Here is a 14,920-nt window from a genome sequence, read left to right as displayed (position 1 = left end):
TTTTTTATATTCGTAAAAAAAAATCGAAAATAAAATCAAATTTTGGTATTTAAAAAAAAAAAGATTTTTTTTCGAAAAAAAAAATTTGATATTTGAAAAAATTTATTTTTTTAACATTAGATAAAAAAATTATTTGACCATAAATAACTTGTTACTTGAATTTGTAGAATGAAAAGTAAAAAACATCACATTATATTATTGTTAAATCGATTAAGTAGTTCAATTATACAACTAATATTAGTTCTACGATAATATAGAAATTGTTTCTATCTAAAGATCACGATTCACCGAAATATTCTCTTGTTGAACATTCTAAAGATGGGCATTCCACTTGTAGCTCCCATAATTAAACATGCATTACTAAACTTGAATCACCTATCATATAATTTTCACCAAATAATTCCAAATCACCACCTCTAAAATGAAAAACCTCAACATCAAAAGAGGTAAAATACTAATAAATCTAGCATATAATTTTCAACAAAGTTGAATCATCAATCATATAATTTTCACCAAACAAGTGGGATTCAAAAAAAAATTGGTTATCGAAAGAGGTAAAATACCAATACATCATTTTACTAATAAAATTCTAATAGTTCAAGCATTCAAACTTCAAGTTATAAAATCTTTGTAGAATGTTCTCCCAAAATAAATCACATCTTCAAGTAACTTCATGTTATGGAAAAGAAGGATGAAAGGTCCTCAACAAAATCGGGTCCATCAAAATCAATTGCCGCTACAAAAGAGAATCAAAGTACAAAACAATTAAACATACATTAATTATAAAAGAAGATAAATGAAAAAAAAATACAAATAGAAAGATTGTAGATACTAACCTGGAGTTCCACAAAGCCAATCATGTGTACACATTAATGCTTCAACATTTTCAGGTATAAGAGCACTTCGATACTTGTCAAGTATACGTCCACCTATACTAAATGCTGATTCTGATGCAACTGTAGTAATTGGAATGCTCAAAAGGTCACGTGCCAATATAGAAAGTTTGAGATATTTACCCTCATTTGCTTTCCAATATTGCAAAATATCCAAATCAGCATATTCCTCATGGTTAATTTTTTTTTCATTCAAATAAATTTCCAAATCAGACTCATTTTTTGATGGTTCACACAATTTACTTTCGTAAGTCCCAAAATCCTGTAAGTCATTTGAGGGAATGTTTGGACTACCTCTAATTGACCTTTGTATAGATGAAGCGGTTGTCTCATTCGAGGACTTGAGATATTCTTGAAAAAAAGCTTTCAACTTATCTAAAATCAACTTTGCAACTTGTACTCCCTCACTACCTAACAACCTCACATAGCACCACTCAACAAACTGCAACTTATATCTAGGATCTAAGATGACAGCAAATGATAGAACAACACTATAAGAATTCCAATATTTATCAAATTTTTTCTCCATTCTTCTAGCCATGCAACATAATTGATTTTGTATTTCAAACTCACTATGATCAACACATGCAACTTCCTTGATTTTCATATGAATTCTCCACACACCACTAAAATAGAGGTTGGCGGTTGGATAAGTGCTACCCGAAAAAAAAACTGTGATATCATAAAATGGCTTCAAAAAATCAGCTATGTTTTTTACCTTATCCCACTCCTCGTTTGATAAACAATCAAAGTAGGGATCAGTATCACTTAGGAGGGTAAAAGCTTCTCGTTGACCTATAGCAGTCTCAAGCATCAGATAAGTGGAATTCCACCTAATAGGCAAGTCTTGACGAACTTGCTTAGAAGTCACATTTGAGAGTTGCTCTAAACAAGATGCAAACTTTAATTTTCGAGCCTCTGAGCCTCTTATGTATTTCACACACAATCTAATTTTATCCAAAGATCCATCTATCACCTTTAAACCATCATGAACAATTAAGTTTAAGATGTGTGCTCCACATCTAACATGAAAATATGTTCCTTCAGCTATCAATCTTAATCCTGATAATAAATGTTTCTTCAATATATTCACCATAACATCATTGTTAGATGCATTGTCTAAAGTAATTGTGAATACAGTTTGTAAATAATTGTGAATATTTTTTTCTCAATACCCCACTCCTTTAACAAACTTATTAACTTCTCAGCCAACTTAAAACCGCTGTGAGGTGGTGGACAATGAATGAAAGATAATACTTTTTTCTCTAACTCCCAATTCCTATTAACAAAATGTGCAGTCAAAACCATATATTGATTTGTATTTATTGCAGACCATAAATCGGATGTTAAACAAATTTTTCCTGGAATTGACTGTAAATAGGATTTTAATTTTTCTTTTTCTTTTCTATACAGCTTAAGAACATCGGACTTTGCAGTGTTTCTAGAAATTGACTTAACATCAGGGTGCAAAAAACAGAGTAAGTCAACTATCCCTTCATGTTCGACAAAAGTAAAAGGATAATTGTGTTTGACAATTACCTCAGAAATCTTTTCCCTATACTTTTCTTGATCAAGTGGAGGATAAGAAGATCTATTCCCTCTTCCAACACATCTCAGCGAATGTTTTATCAAATTTGAAGTGCCACCACCATCTCTAGCCATGTAAATTTTATCACAATTTTTGCATTTTGCCTTTGGGAGCCCTTTATCGTCAAAAAACTTTTCAAAAAATTCCCAAGCCATAGAAGTTTTTGTTCTTTTTGAACTAGGGACTGAACTTTCATCAACTTCGTCCTCAATTTGAATTACGGGTTCATCTCCTTCGATAGACATATTTCCTATAATTTGACAATGGTTAAAGGTGAGTGTTAAAGGAAATCAAACTAAATTATCCAATAAAATAAATATTAATTAAGCATATATGAACAACAAGCACCCAAAATTGATTATAATTATATAGAAAATATGCAGCTAGAGATTTCGGTAACCGGTACCGATCTCATCCTATGACAGTGCTTCATCCAAAATTCTGATAATCGGAAAGGCAAAACAAGTACAACAATATCCAGATTTCATGGAAAGGCAAAACAAACCAACTTATCAATCAAACAGCATAATCGGAAAGCTTTACCGCGAAGTAAAGAACGTCGCGCAACAAAAAAGCCACAAGAAATCCTTCACTAAAAAAGCAGCAATGAAGCTATATGATCATGACACAAAAATTAATGGTTTTGAAAAGTACTTAAAGATCGCTTGTGAGTACAAACACATGTATGATTCCAAGCTATTGAACTTAATGGATTACTATGGTATAGAAACAGAAGCAGAAATAATTAGTGGAAATATTTTGAAGATGTCAAAATCATTCAATGACAGAAAAGATAAAGAAGGAATAAACCATGCTGTGATGTCATTAAGAAATGAAGCTAGAAATTGGTTCAATGAGATGAAAAGTAAATCAAATTCTCAAAGTGGTGATTATGATGATTCTTATGTTGTTGCTTCTGCATGGTATTATGTAACATATCATTCTAGTTATTGGGGATGTTACAATGAAGGGCTTAATAAGGATCATTTCCTAAGTTTTCCATTGTGTGTTCATGATATTCTTGTTCAGATAAAGAAGGATAAAGCCAATAGTAGAATTTATAGAATGAAGGTTTGGAGAATGTTGAAAATGTTTCTCATCACATTGATGTTTTGTATCTTATTGTGGATGATAATGCAATATAAATTCATATGAATTTGTATAGCTAAATGAAACTAATTTAAATTACTTGCTATACAATTATTTTGCAGTCAAGAATGATAATGAATAATGCAGAAACTGCACTTTCTATTAACGTGAAAGACAAACAATTATTTTGCGCTGAGAACTTCCTAGGGTCTTACGCTTTCAAGAAGTTGCACCTTCGAACTGTTGGAACAAGCAACCATAAATGAATGTATGTGTTAAGCATATATGAACAACAAGCACCCAAAATTGATTATAATTATATAGAAAATATGCAGCTAGAGATTTCGGTAACCGGTACCGATCTCATCCTATGACAGTGCTTCATCCAAAATTCTGATAATCGTCAAAAGAGAATTTGAAGACAATCAATTAAAACCCAAACAAGATCATTAAAATATGAACCGCCAACTTAAAGATCAAAACCAACAAGAACCCGATCAAAATTATTCTTAATTAACTCATCACAAGGATGAGACCTTTACTGTTTTGCTACAGACAGAACAAACCATGTAAACAAAGCAAACCAATTTCAACAGACAGAACAGAACAAACCATGTAAACAAAGCAACCCGATTTCAACACAGAACAGAATAAATCATGTAAACAAAGCAAACCAATTTCTACATACAGAACCAATCATGTCAACAAAGCAACCCAATTTCAACACAGAACAGAACAAATCATGTAAACAAAGCAACCCAATTTCAACACAGAACAGAACAAATCATGTAAACAAAGCAACCCAATTTCTACACAGAACAAATCGTGCAACAAAACAACACAATTTCTACATACAGTACGAATCATGTAAACAAAGCAATCCAATTTCTAGGGACAGATTAAATGTAAATGATAACAATAATGCCTTGGAAACAGAACAAAAACCGGCAGTAAAAGAGCACAAAAATCATAATAAAATAACAGCTAATTCGTTTAGTTCCCATTCACATGAATTACTCGCTTCAACTAAAATACAAACCCTAACAAGAGAGAGTACAATGGATTCTTCCGAATCGTGTTCAACCAAAATAAGAAGATCACAGGAAGTCGTTACCTGAGCCACCACGTCGGAGCAAGCTGTTAAGAAGAAATTGGGGGAAGAAGAAATTGGGGGAAGAAAATTAGGGTTCTTGGTTGGATTGGAGAGAGAACACGTTGGATTGGAGAAAATCATTTTTTTAATTTTCAAAAAAAATATATTTTTCTTTTTCGAAAAAAAAATTATTTTTTTTTTTCAAAAAAAAATGATTTTTTTTTCAATTTTTTTTAATATTTGAAAAAAATTATTTTTTTAAAATTAAATTAAAAAATTCATTGGATCATCAAAATGTGTTGGATGGATTGATCCAATCCATTTTTATAAATGGATGGATTGGATCAATCCATTAATTTAATTTTTATTTAATGGATGGATTGGATGGATTTTTTGATGGATGGATTGGATGGATTTTGTGTTAACGGATCCAATTGCCACCCTTGGGTTTAAAGACCAAACTTGTTGCAATTTGGAAGGGTCTAGGTTTTGTAGACGAAGATATTCCTTCCGATGACGAGGCAATGAAGAAACAGTGTCGTATTATAATGATTCAACAAACCATGCAACCATCCTCTTTGCAAGATCATGCATTTTAAATATGTACAAAATCATAATAAACTTCATTTTCACAACTTAATGTCATATAAAAGTAGATTAGCTGAATTCACTAACAAAAAACACAGTAGATAAATTGTGGTTATGCAAGAAAGTTGGAAACTAGTCACTTTCCAAAATACATCGAAAACTACTCATAGCCATGGAGAATTATAAATGGGAGTAACAACAGATTTAACTTGTAGATACTTATGAAGTGCTTCCAATCCATATTCTCTTCCAAATCCACTCATTTTATATCCTCCAAATGGAATATCATCTTCAAAAGCAAAATAACAGTTTATCCAAATACTTCCTGCACGAATGGATCTTGACACAGTGTTTACTATATCCAAATTCTTTGTCACAATACCCGCCGCTAATCCATATCTCGTATTATTAGCACTCTTAATCGCTTCCTCAATAGTCCTACAGACACGATATAACATCAGTAATAATTTTTAAAAATTAAATACAATCGGTGTCTGAGTCTGACACGCATTTTTATTCAGAGATGTCAAAGAGAAAAACTTACTTGAACTTTTTCAGTGCCAACACGGGACCAAATATTTCATCTTGTGCTATAAGCATATCATCCTAAACAAAACAATTTTACAGAATAGAACAATGGTTAGTTATTAGTTTTGGCAAACATGTCCAAATTGGTTGTGGATTTGTTAATGTTACTCACCTTTATATTGGAGAAAATTGTTGGCTCAATGAAGTATCCTTTGTTTCCGACGGTTTTACCGCCGGTCAAAAGGGTAGCTCCTTCTCTTTTTCCATGTTCTATATATGAAAGAATTTTTTCAAATTGTTTCTTGTCAACCTATACATTGTACACAAGATTGTTACCATAAAAAATTGGAGGATCTTAAATATAACAATGTTTCAAAGTAAATATAATTCGTGGAGTGTGCCTCAAGAAAACTCTAGAATTTGTCGAACGCTAGGTGTTTCGCACGAGGTCAAACTTACTTGAGGTCCTTGTTGAACATTATGATCAAAATTGTCTCCGACAACCCAAGCTTTTGCTTTTTCGACCAATTTTTTCTCGAATTCTTCGTAGATTCCTTCTTGAACGAACACTCGTGAACTTGCGACACACACTTCTCCCTATTGTCACAAAAGGCAACAAACATGTAAGGTTGGTAATTGACACTTTAGAAAACCAAAGAGAGGATTTTCATGAAAGCAATTTCACCTTGTTGAATAAGATGCCTATAAGAGCAAGTTCAGTAGCTTTTTCAATATCAGCATCATCAAAGATTATGAGTGGTGACTTGCCTCCTAATTCAAGTGAAACTTGTTTCAAGTTACTCTTTGCCGCAGCTTCCATTATCTTTCGTCCGGTTTGTGTCGAACCAGTAAAGCTTACCTAAACATACATCACCAACCAATTAGTCATGAGCGCGCGCGATTCCAAGGTCAGGACATAAACTTTTGACGTCTCAACGATCACGATTTAGGCCGCAGCAACTACATTTGACTGTCATTATCATCCTCCATAATAACAAAGCTTGCGACGCAAGTTACCCAAATTAAAAATATTTCTTTCAAATCTCATATGTTCGACAAATAGTTAAATTACCGCATCAATGTCCATGTGTGAGCTAACTGCAGCCCCAGCAATTTCTCCAAATCCCGGTACTACATTCAACACTCCGTCCGGGATTCCAGCCTTAAAAAAGAGAAAGAAAGAACAACGAACCGAATATGAGACACGTAATATGAGACGAACCGAGTACTATATAGAAATCATTGATTTGATGAAACATTACCAATTTAGCTAGATGAGCATAAAACAAAGCGGAGAGAGGTGTTTGTTCAGCAGGTTTGAGAACCATGGTGCATCCAGCAGCCAAACAAGGGCTAACCTTAACAAAGAACATTGAAGTAGGAAAGTTCCAAGGAATGATGTGTCCAACAACACCAATCGGTTCCATCAATGTATAAGCATGGAACTGTCGAGAAGGTTTTAATACATTTCCATGAATTTTATCAGCAGCACCTGCAAAGTAACGTAGTGTATTTGCTGCAGAAGGAATGTCTAAAGCCTTACACATATGGTACAACTTTCCTGCATCAATGGCATCAAGTGCTGCTAGCTCTTCTATGTTTTCGTCGATTAGGTTCGCGAATTTCATCATTATTTTTGCCCTTTCCTGATAATCATATGAAGCTAAATTAAAATAAGATGAAAGTGATAAAAGGACACATGTTTTTTCTCTAAGAATCAGTTAGATACATTACTGTATTTTTCTTCAAGAATAATATTTTTATAAGTTAAGCTCATTATAGGGAGAACAAGGGTACTCTAACATATACAGAAGAAAATGATCATAAGTAACAAATTGCTCAACATTCTAAGAAAGAAAATGCTTAATCTGTAGAGGATAGTGAGTCCCATGGTTATAAATTGCAAGATGTGATTGTCTCATTGCGGTCGTTGCAATGTATATGTGGTTACAATGATAAAAAACACTTATTATTTAGAATTGAGTTTAGAATTCAGAAAATAGACATTTGATCACAATATTCTGAGAGATAAGAAAGAAAGAAAAAAGAGAAAGGTAATGCATAAATAGAAAAGATTAAAAAGAGAAAAACAAACTTAGAATATTCATATGCACAAGAGTATTAAAAAAATAAGGTTTAAATAATCGATTAATTTTTATAAATTGACATGTTTTTTATTTTTGTTTTTATATTTTTTTTTATGTAAATGATTCCTGAATATTAATTTTTTTTTGTTTTAGTTTTTAAAATTAAAATTTGTAAGAAATTTGCCGATTTTTTACGAATTTTAACTTTAAGAATTAAAAGTAAATAAAATTCAACATTTAAGCATTTTATATATAAAAAAATACTCGAACGAAAAACAAAAACACGTCAATTTTAATGATGAATTGACTATTTAAGACAAAAAAATAAAAAGAAGATATAATACTCCTATATATTGTGATACAATGTGAGATATAAGTCTCATATTAGTTGGAAAAATGGAAATTGAACAATTTATAAATGAGATGACTCATATTCCTAATGTCTTCAAGTTTTGTAGTGAATTGACGTATCTCTCACTTATATGGTTGTTCTTGAACAAGTATGGATGCCCCCTCATGATCAATATGTGTATCTCTTACTTATGCAGTTTTATCTGATCTTCCACATTAGAAAAGAAATTGTATATTACGTGTTGGTTGAGAATTTATTTTTCTGCAGTAAAGATTTTGGTTGCAATGTTAAGTTTTTCATGTGCAGTGAAAATTGACTTAGAGAAGTTTGATGAAAGAATCAATTTTTCCTTGTGGAAAAATCAAGTCAAAGATGTTTTGATACAGTTAGGATTACACAAGGCATTTTGAAAGGAAGCATTTTAAAAATGGACAACGAGAAGTGGGAGGAACTAGATTTGAGAGCTACGAGTACAATTCACATACATTTGGCTAAGAATATTCTTGTGAATGTTCTTGGCACGTTGTCAGGCAAAGAACTTTGGGAGAAACTTGAAGGTAGCCTCATTGTTGTATATTATTATTATTATTTTGCTCTCTCACCTCCATCTAATTTCACATCACCTCCTCCAAACCTTATTTCACCCTTAACAGGATCGAGAAGGTTCTTTCATATCGCCATAGTTGTCTCTGTTTTCATTTCACTTGTTCTCGCTCATCCTCATAGGATTGAGAAGGTTCTTGGCTTTTCTTGTTGGGGATGAGTGTCTTGAAGCTAAGAAGAGAGACACACGAGAGAGTAGAGGAAGAAGAGAGCATCAATGGAGGAAGAGCTTTTTTTTTGAAAATTTCCATTATTTTATTCTTTTGAAACCAAGCTGGCGAAAGAAAGGAGCAGAGTTTTATTTTCTGCTATTAGTGTCATCGTTTTTCATTGTTTGCTTTTGTTCCATAATGTGTTAAAATGGAAAGAGTATCATTGTCATGTGTCCAATTTCTAGTGGAGGTTTACTTTTGTTTTCAAAAATATCTCTCTTTCCCCCTTACAGTGTCTGCTCTCTTTTTTCTTTTATTTTTTTATTTTTTCCTTTTCTTTTTTTAGATTTATATATTATTATTATTATTATTATTATTATTATTATTATTTTATTACTATAATTATTTTTTGTTTAATTAGGTCTTGAATTGGGCTTAGACCCATATTTTCTTTTTTACACCTTTCTATTATATTCACACCCTTGTATTGTGTTCTATTTCTTTTAGTAGATATAATTTGATTTAATTGAATGATTGGTTATTTTAATTTTGTTTAATGGATTTTAAAGCTTAAATGAATTATTTGATTAATTATTCGATAGGTTCTAGTGCGTAGCGATCTTTGAGTTAAAATTTAATTTAACCTTCAAAAATTGCTAGGATGCATAGATTTTTGATCAAACTTTTGTTGAGTGATTCCTACATGAATCCACTCTAAATGAGCTTAACATAGCGCCAATTTCAGTTGCTTCCGATTTTGGTTGGATTCCGGTCCCGTGGCTCACTCTTGGGCTTTCTTACAACAAACACTTGATCAAGATCAAGATAGTTTTTAAAATCTCATTAACTTCAAGCTACTTTCAAAACAACTTTCAATTAATTTCAAACCATTTTCAAAACCAAATCAAATACAATGTTAAAACCTCTTTTAAAATAAACATGAAAGAAGAGGACCGTTGGAATCTAGAATTCCGATGGGAACCCTCAAATGATCGGTCCCAAGCCACACATTTTGGGTTAATCGTTCATTCTTTCCTTCATTCTTAAAACACTTAATTAACTTGGACAAAACACGGTTGTTGAGATATAGCATTTTGACTTAACTCTTTGAACAATTGATTTTGAGACACGGGTCTTTTTCTTATCAAGCGCTTTTTGTTAAAGCCCGACGAAATGTACCCGAACGCGTCGCACGACCGAACACACAACAGAGTTGCCACCGAACTTTGTTTATCCCAAAAGATGAAGGGGAAACTATCGATAAAACCCAAGGGGAACAGAGAAACGGGTAAGGAAATCGGTTATGCAAGGGGAAGGTGTTAACACCCTTCACATCCATGTGACTCCATGGGAACCTTTTTGAATGCTCTTGCTTGAATGGATGTTGCTATCTTCATGTACCTGCAAAACAAAAAATGGGTTAGAAATAAGAGTGCTCGAGGAAGATTGGGGCCCTCATGCCTACGTACTCTCATATTGCAATGAGAAAGTCAGAGCCTCATAATTCGTGGAACAAAGACTACAAAGAAATATGATTAGGGGCGGTGTTTAAACCAAAAGGAAAGGCTTACTAAAGCACTGGGACTTACATGGTAAGGAAAGAAAGCAGAAAATTGTCAAAGCACTGGGACTGACATGACAAGGATCTTACCAAAGCATTGGGACTGATATGGTAAGGGAATAGTGTTTAAACCAAGAGAAGAAGGGGGTTAACCATAGAGATGTATCCAAAAAAGGAAGGGGGTTTACCATTAAGGTGTGTCCCAAAAGAGATATATAACCATGAAGGTGTCAATCCAAATTATGGTGTCAAAACCAAGAAAGAAGGGGGTTAACCATGAAGGTGTGTCCCAAAAGAAAGGGGAAAGGTGTATAACCAATGAAGGTGTCAACCTGAATAGGAAAGGGGGTTAACCATAAAGGTGTGTCCCAAGAAGGAAAGGGGTTAACCATAGAGGTGTGTACCAAAAGAGGAAGGGGGTTAACCATAAAAGTGTGTCCCAAAAGAGGTATATAACCATGAAGGTGTCAACCTAAGAAAGAAAGATAAAGGTATATAATCAATGAAGGTGTCAACCTGAATTGTGGTGTCAAAACCAAGGAAAAAGGGTTAACCATAAAGGTATGTGCAAAAAGAGAAGGGAATTGCAATGGTTTTTAAACCAATAGGAGCTGAAAAGAGGAGCTACATGGCTAGTTGCATAATTGACAGTGAACTGGATGGAATTGCACTAAAGTCTATGAATAGAGATAAATACTTTGAGTAACTGGGTCATTCATCCCGTACCCAAAATATTTAGAATGAGGATGTACGTGCTTCCTCACACCCCTTCTATATTGCTTAATACTCATGACATACAATCCTTGTCATTGTCTGACAAGTTGTTGAAACGTGTTCACAAGGATGATCTGTGGGGATGAGGCAGATGGTTGATGCCTTGAATGGTGCTTGAGGTCTTGTACTTTTTGAGAGGTTAAACTCCAAAGTAAACAGAGACAAGTCCTATCAAGTGACCAAGGGACTTATGGTCACTTGACAAAGACAAAGGGAATAAATGCAAAGTTATAGAATGTAGTTGATCAAATGGAATTCGATCAAGCTAAATCAGAGGGAATGACATGGGTAGAAAAACACAATGCATGTTCAAACAAAGACTAACCTAGGGTCAAATTGTTAGGTAGCCTAAGAGAAAGCCATTTGGGTGCAAGTGTACTGAGCCTAGTCTCATTGTTAGGTATCCCTAGAGAAAGCCATGTGTGTGCTAACCTAAACAGATGAATATGAATAAGCAAGAGGTATAAGGAAATGTATATAAGAAATAAAGCTACATGAATAGAAAACCTGCAATCAAGTTCACAAGTCCATGATGATCTCCATATTGAGATAGGGTCATACACAAAGTCCTTAAGTCCTTAGGTCCAATGTAACTCCAAATCAAGCTTAGGTCAAAGTTCAATGGTCATCACAAGTCCATGTCCAAACCTCCAAGCTTAGGGCAAAGTGTGATTCAATCCTTTAAAAACTTTATTAGGTTTGATTTATTAAGGATGTCTTAACAAGAACATGATGAAATAAAAGGAATAAAGTAAAATAAGATAAAAAAATGTTAGGAGTTAGGAGCATAGAAGTAAATGTTAGAAGTTAGTAGTATAAAATTAAATTGACAAGAATTAAATGATAAGAAAGTAAAGTTAACAAGTTAATAGTTGATGATAAAGGTTAGTAATCAGTTGATTGTATTGGGACAATTTAGCGTTATGTTAAGCAATCGTAAGTAGGCTTATGTAGAAGCCATGCCTACCTGAGGTCGGTCAATAATAATCTATGCATCAAACATGTTAGAGAATTAACACAAAAGTTAATCTCCTAAAAAATTTAAAACAATGGTTTAAAACAAAGGCAAATAAAAGGCAAATAAAATGTAAAAAAAATTGCGCAAATAAAGGGAAATAAAAAATAAATCAAGATATAAAAAAAACAAAAGTACAAGATTAGAATGATTTAAAAAAAAATAAGCTAAAAAAATAATAAAAAAGATGAGCAAAATAAAAGATAAATATAAAATGGGCTTGGGGTGTAGAGATAGAATTGGAGATGTGCAAAGTAGTAAGGGCGCAAGGCCCAAATGTAAGGGCCCATTGGCTTTCAGCCTTGGCCATATGAGTGCATCCAACAGAAAAGTGGTGTGGAGAGTATTATGAATGGGCCTGAGGCCTAAGGGAAATCCAAACTAAATGAGAAGGTCAAGCAACTCACACTCAAACCATGTTCAAAGTCTACCAACCGGAGCAACCACACGCGTGTTGAATGTAATTTTAAGTGTCGGGTTTTTGTTATCGTCTCCACAGGGATTGTGAGATATCACCGCCTTTCGACAGTTGTTTTAATTCTTAGCTTAAGGTAACAATGGGGTTTGGTGTTTGTCACGGTATCTTGCATACAAGTGTACTAAAATGCGGTAAAAGTTTTGGTTTGAATATTTGAGAAATATTGCCAAAGTTAGGGTTCGACGATCACTTTGCATGTATATGTTCAATCAACAAAAATTATAAACTCCTTTAGATGATAAACTATTTCACAAAGTCCTCCCAATGTGTTTATCTCTAACACACATTGTGAGTTTTCCCATTTTGATCCATTGTTTATCTCTAACACAATCTATCAAAATGACAACTTTTTGGTTCAACCTTATGGTGAACAAAATCATTCATTACTATCTCTAGCTAACAAACAAGATTGGATGAAAACCTAGGTTAAGAGTTGGTAAACATCTCTCGATCATAAACCAACACAAAGAGTTTTCAATAAGAACAAAGTTTTCACCATATATTCACCATTAAAGAGTTTACAAATGAAGATCCTTACATTTACACACAAAGCTAATGATCATCTACATCTAACCTTGACAAAATGAAGGACTTAGCTACTCATTTTCATGGTAGCTTGTTCAACAAGTTTCGGAAGAAGGTTGATCAACATCCGAGTCGAATAATCGAGATTGGATGGGAATCCACCTTCTTTTTGTGAAAGATTGTTAAGAGATGAAGAGAAATGGTTTCTAGGTCACAAAAGATCCTTAGAACAATGCTGGAAAATATCTAAAAAAAAGTACAAAAGTATGGAAAGTAAGGTATGGATCCAAAAAGTAGCCCTTGCTACTTATAGAGCTGCTACTGAGCAGAACGGCTCGCCTAGCGAGCCCCTAAATGAGGCACCTGAGGCACCTGCGCTCAGAGAAACAACCATTACCAGACTGACATGTTCGCTTAGCGAACAAAACCTTCGCCTAGTGAAGGTCACGCTTCAACATTCGCTCCAGCGAGCTTGAGAGGTTTTGCTACTGGAATGCTCGCTGGGAGCTTGCTAAAGGCTCGCCTAGCGAGTGAGTGCTGGCTGCGCTTTTCACCAAGTCTGGACGTGTTCGCCACACACCTCGCTGGAAGCTCGCCTAGCGAGTGTGGTGATGTTTGCCACTGTAAAATATTGGAGCTTTTCGCTGGTCTCTCGCTGGACGCTCGCCTAGCGAGTCCTTCGCCACAGCCCTCGCCTAGCGAGCAAGCTGATGAATGCTTGTTTTATTTGATCCCTTTGCCAAATTTCTTGTGTCTTCATTTTCTATTATTTCATGCCTACTTCCTGCACAATAACACACAAATCAAAGGTACCAAGATCGTTTATCATTGTATTGCATCTCATCTAAAACAAAGGTGGTTTCGAACACTTTAGCAAGGAAATGGAGTGAAAGATACCCATATTTGATAGCTCAAATAAGCACTTTTGGGTATCTAACAACTCTCCCCAACTAGATTCTTGCTTGTCCTCAAGCAAAGTATTCCTCTTGAAGGACAAGAGGATTTGCTTTAAGAGAAAGGTTTCTCCGAAGTTGGATAAAACGGCTCAAACACAAGCGAATCAGCAGATACAAATTTCCAACGGTTCGAATGAAATAATACACAAGAACTAAGACTTAGTAGCAATGCGAAATATGTATCTATCTACAACAATATTATCTTGAATGAATCACCCTATCTCTCCTCTTCGAATAAGGATTGAAGAAATTACGCGTTTGCAACCGCGGGAATAATCTCACTCTCTAACAAACAATGAAGAAATCAATTCAATTCATACAATGTCTAACAATTATAAATGGTAATGTGGAAGCATGAAGATCACTAAGGGCTTTTCGGTTGAAACTTGGTTAGGTTAACAAACAAGGGTCATTTCTAAGGTCATTGAAAACGAAATTGCCGATGCAAAAGAGACATTCACTGTACATTATTCACACATCTCAACTTCGTTCCATTTATTTCTCATTTGAAACCTCATTTGTGGCTTAGCTCTGAAGAGTTTTTCCAATCTTTGTTCAATACTATCCAGGTCATGTTTGAACCTGTTGTTGAGCTTTTATTCCGGGGTCCGGTCATACTTGAACCTGCTCTGAAGAGT

The 14,920-nt window shown here is 34.1% G+C and overlaps 3 protein-coding genes across 3 annotated transcripts; 1 reads left to right on the top strand and 2 right to left on the bottom strand.

Moving 5' to 3' along the window:
* Positions 1-2,012: 2,012 nt before the first annotated feature.
* Positions 2,013-2,726, bottom strand: LOC127101802 (zinc finger BED domain-containing protein DAYSLEEPER). Its single transcript, XM_051039244.1, has one exon. The coding sequence runs from the start codon at positions 2,724-2,726 to the stop codon at positions 2,013-2,015; it is 714 nt and encodes a 237-aa protein (XP_050895201.1).
* Positions 2,727-2,967: 241 nt separating this feature from the next.
* LOC127101801 (RNA-dependent RNA polymerase 1) lies at positions 2,968-3,836 on the top strand. Its single transcript, XM_051039243.1, has 2 exons — positions 2,968-3,552; positions 3,693-3,836. Exons 1-2 carry the CDS (start codon positions 2,968-2,970, stop codon positions 3,834-3,836), a joined length of 729 nt encoding a protein of 242 aa, XP_050895200.1.
* A 1,444-nt stretch (positions 3,837-5,280) lies between these two features.
* On the bottom strand, positions 5,281-7,670 carry LOC127101800 (aldehyde dehydrogenase family 2 member C4). The gene is made up of 8 exons (XM_051039242.1): positions 7,612-7,670; positions 7,042-7,489; positions 6,852-6,941; positions 6,465-6,638; positions 6,239-6,376; positions 5,952-6,089; positions 5,796-5,857; positions 5,281-5,689 (listed from the first exon to the last, which is right to left on the bottom strand). The coding sequence occupies exons 1-8, from the start codon at positions 7,668-7,670 to the stop codon at positions 5,416-5,418; spliced, it is 1,383 nt and encodes a 460-aa protein (XP_050895199.1). The 3' UTR covers positions 5,281-5,415.
* Positions 7,671-14,920: the final 7,250 nt, after the last annotated feature.

The sequence above is a fragment of the Lathyrus oleraceus genome, chromosome 7 (assembly GCF_024323335.1).
Source record: "Lathyrus oleraceus cultivar Zhongwan6 chromosome 7, CAAS_Psat_ZW6_1.0, whole genome shotgun sequence".
Lineage (NCBI taxonomy): Eukaryota > Viridiplantae > Streptophyta > Magnoliopsida > Fabales > Fabaceae > Lathyrus > Lathyrus oleraceus.
Note: the sequence above shows the minus strand (reverse complement) of the source record. Positions and strands in the feature narration are given on the sequence as shown.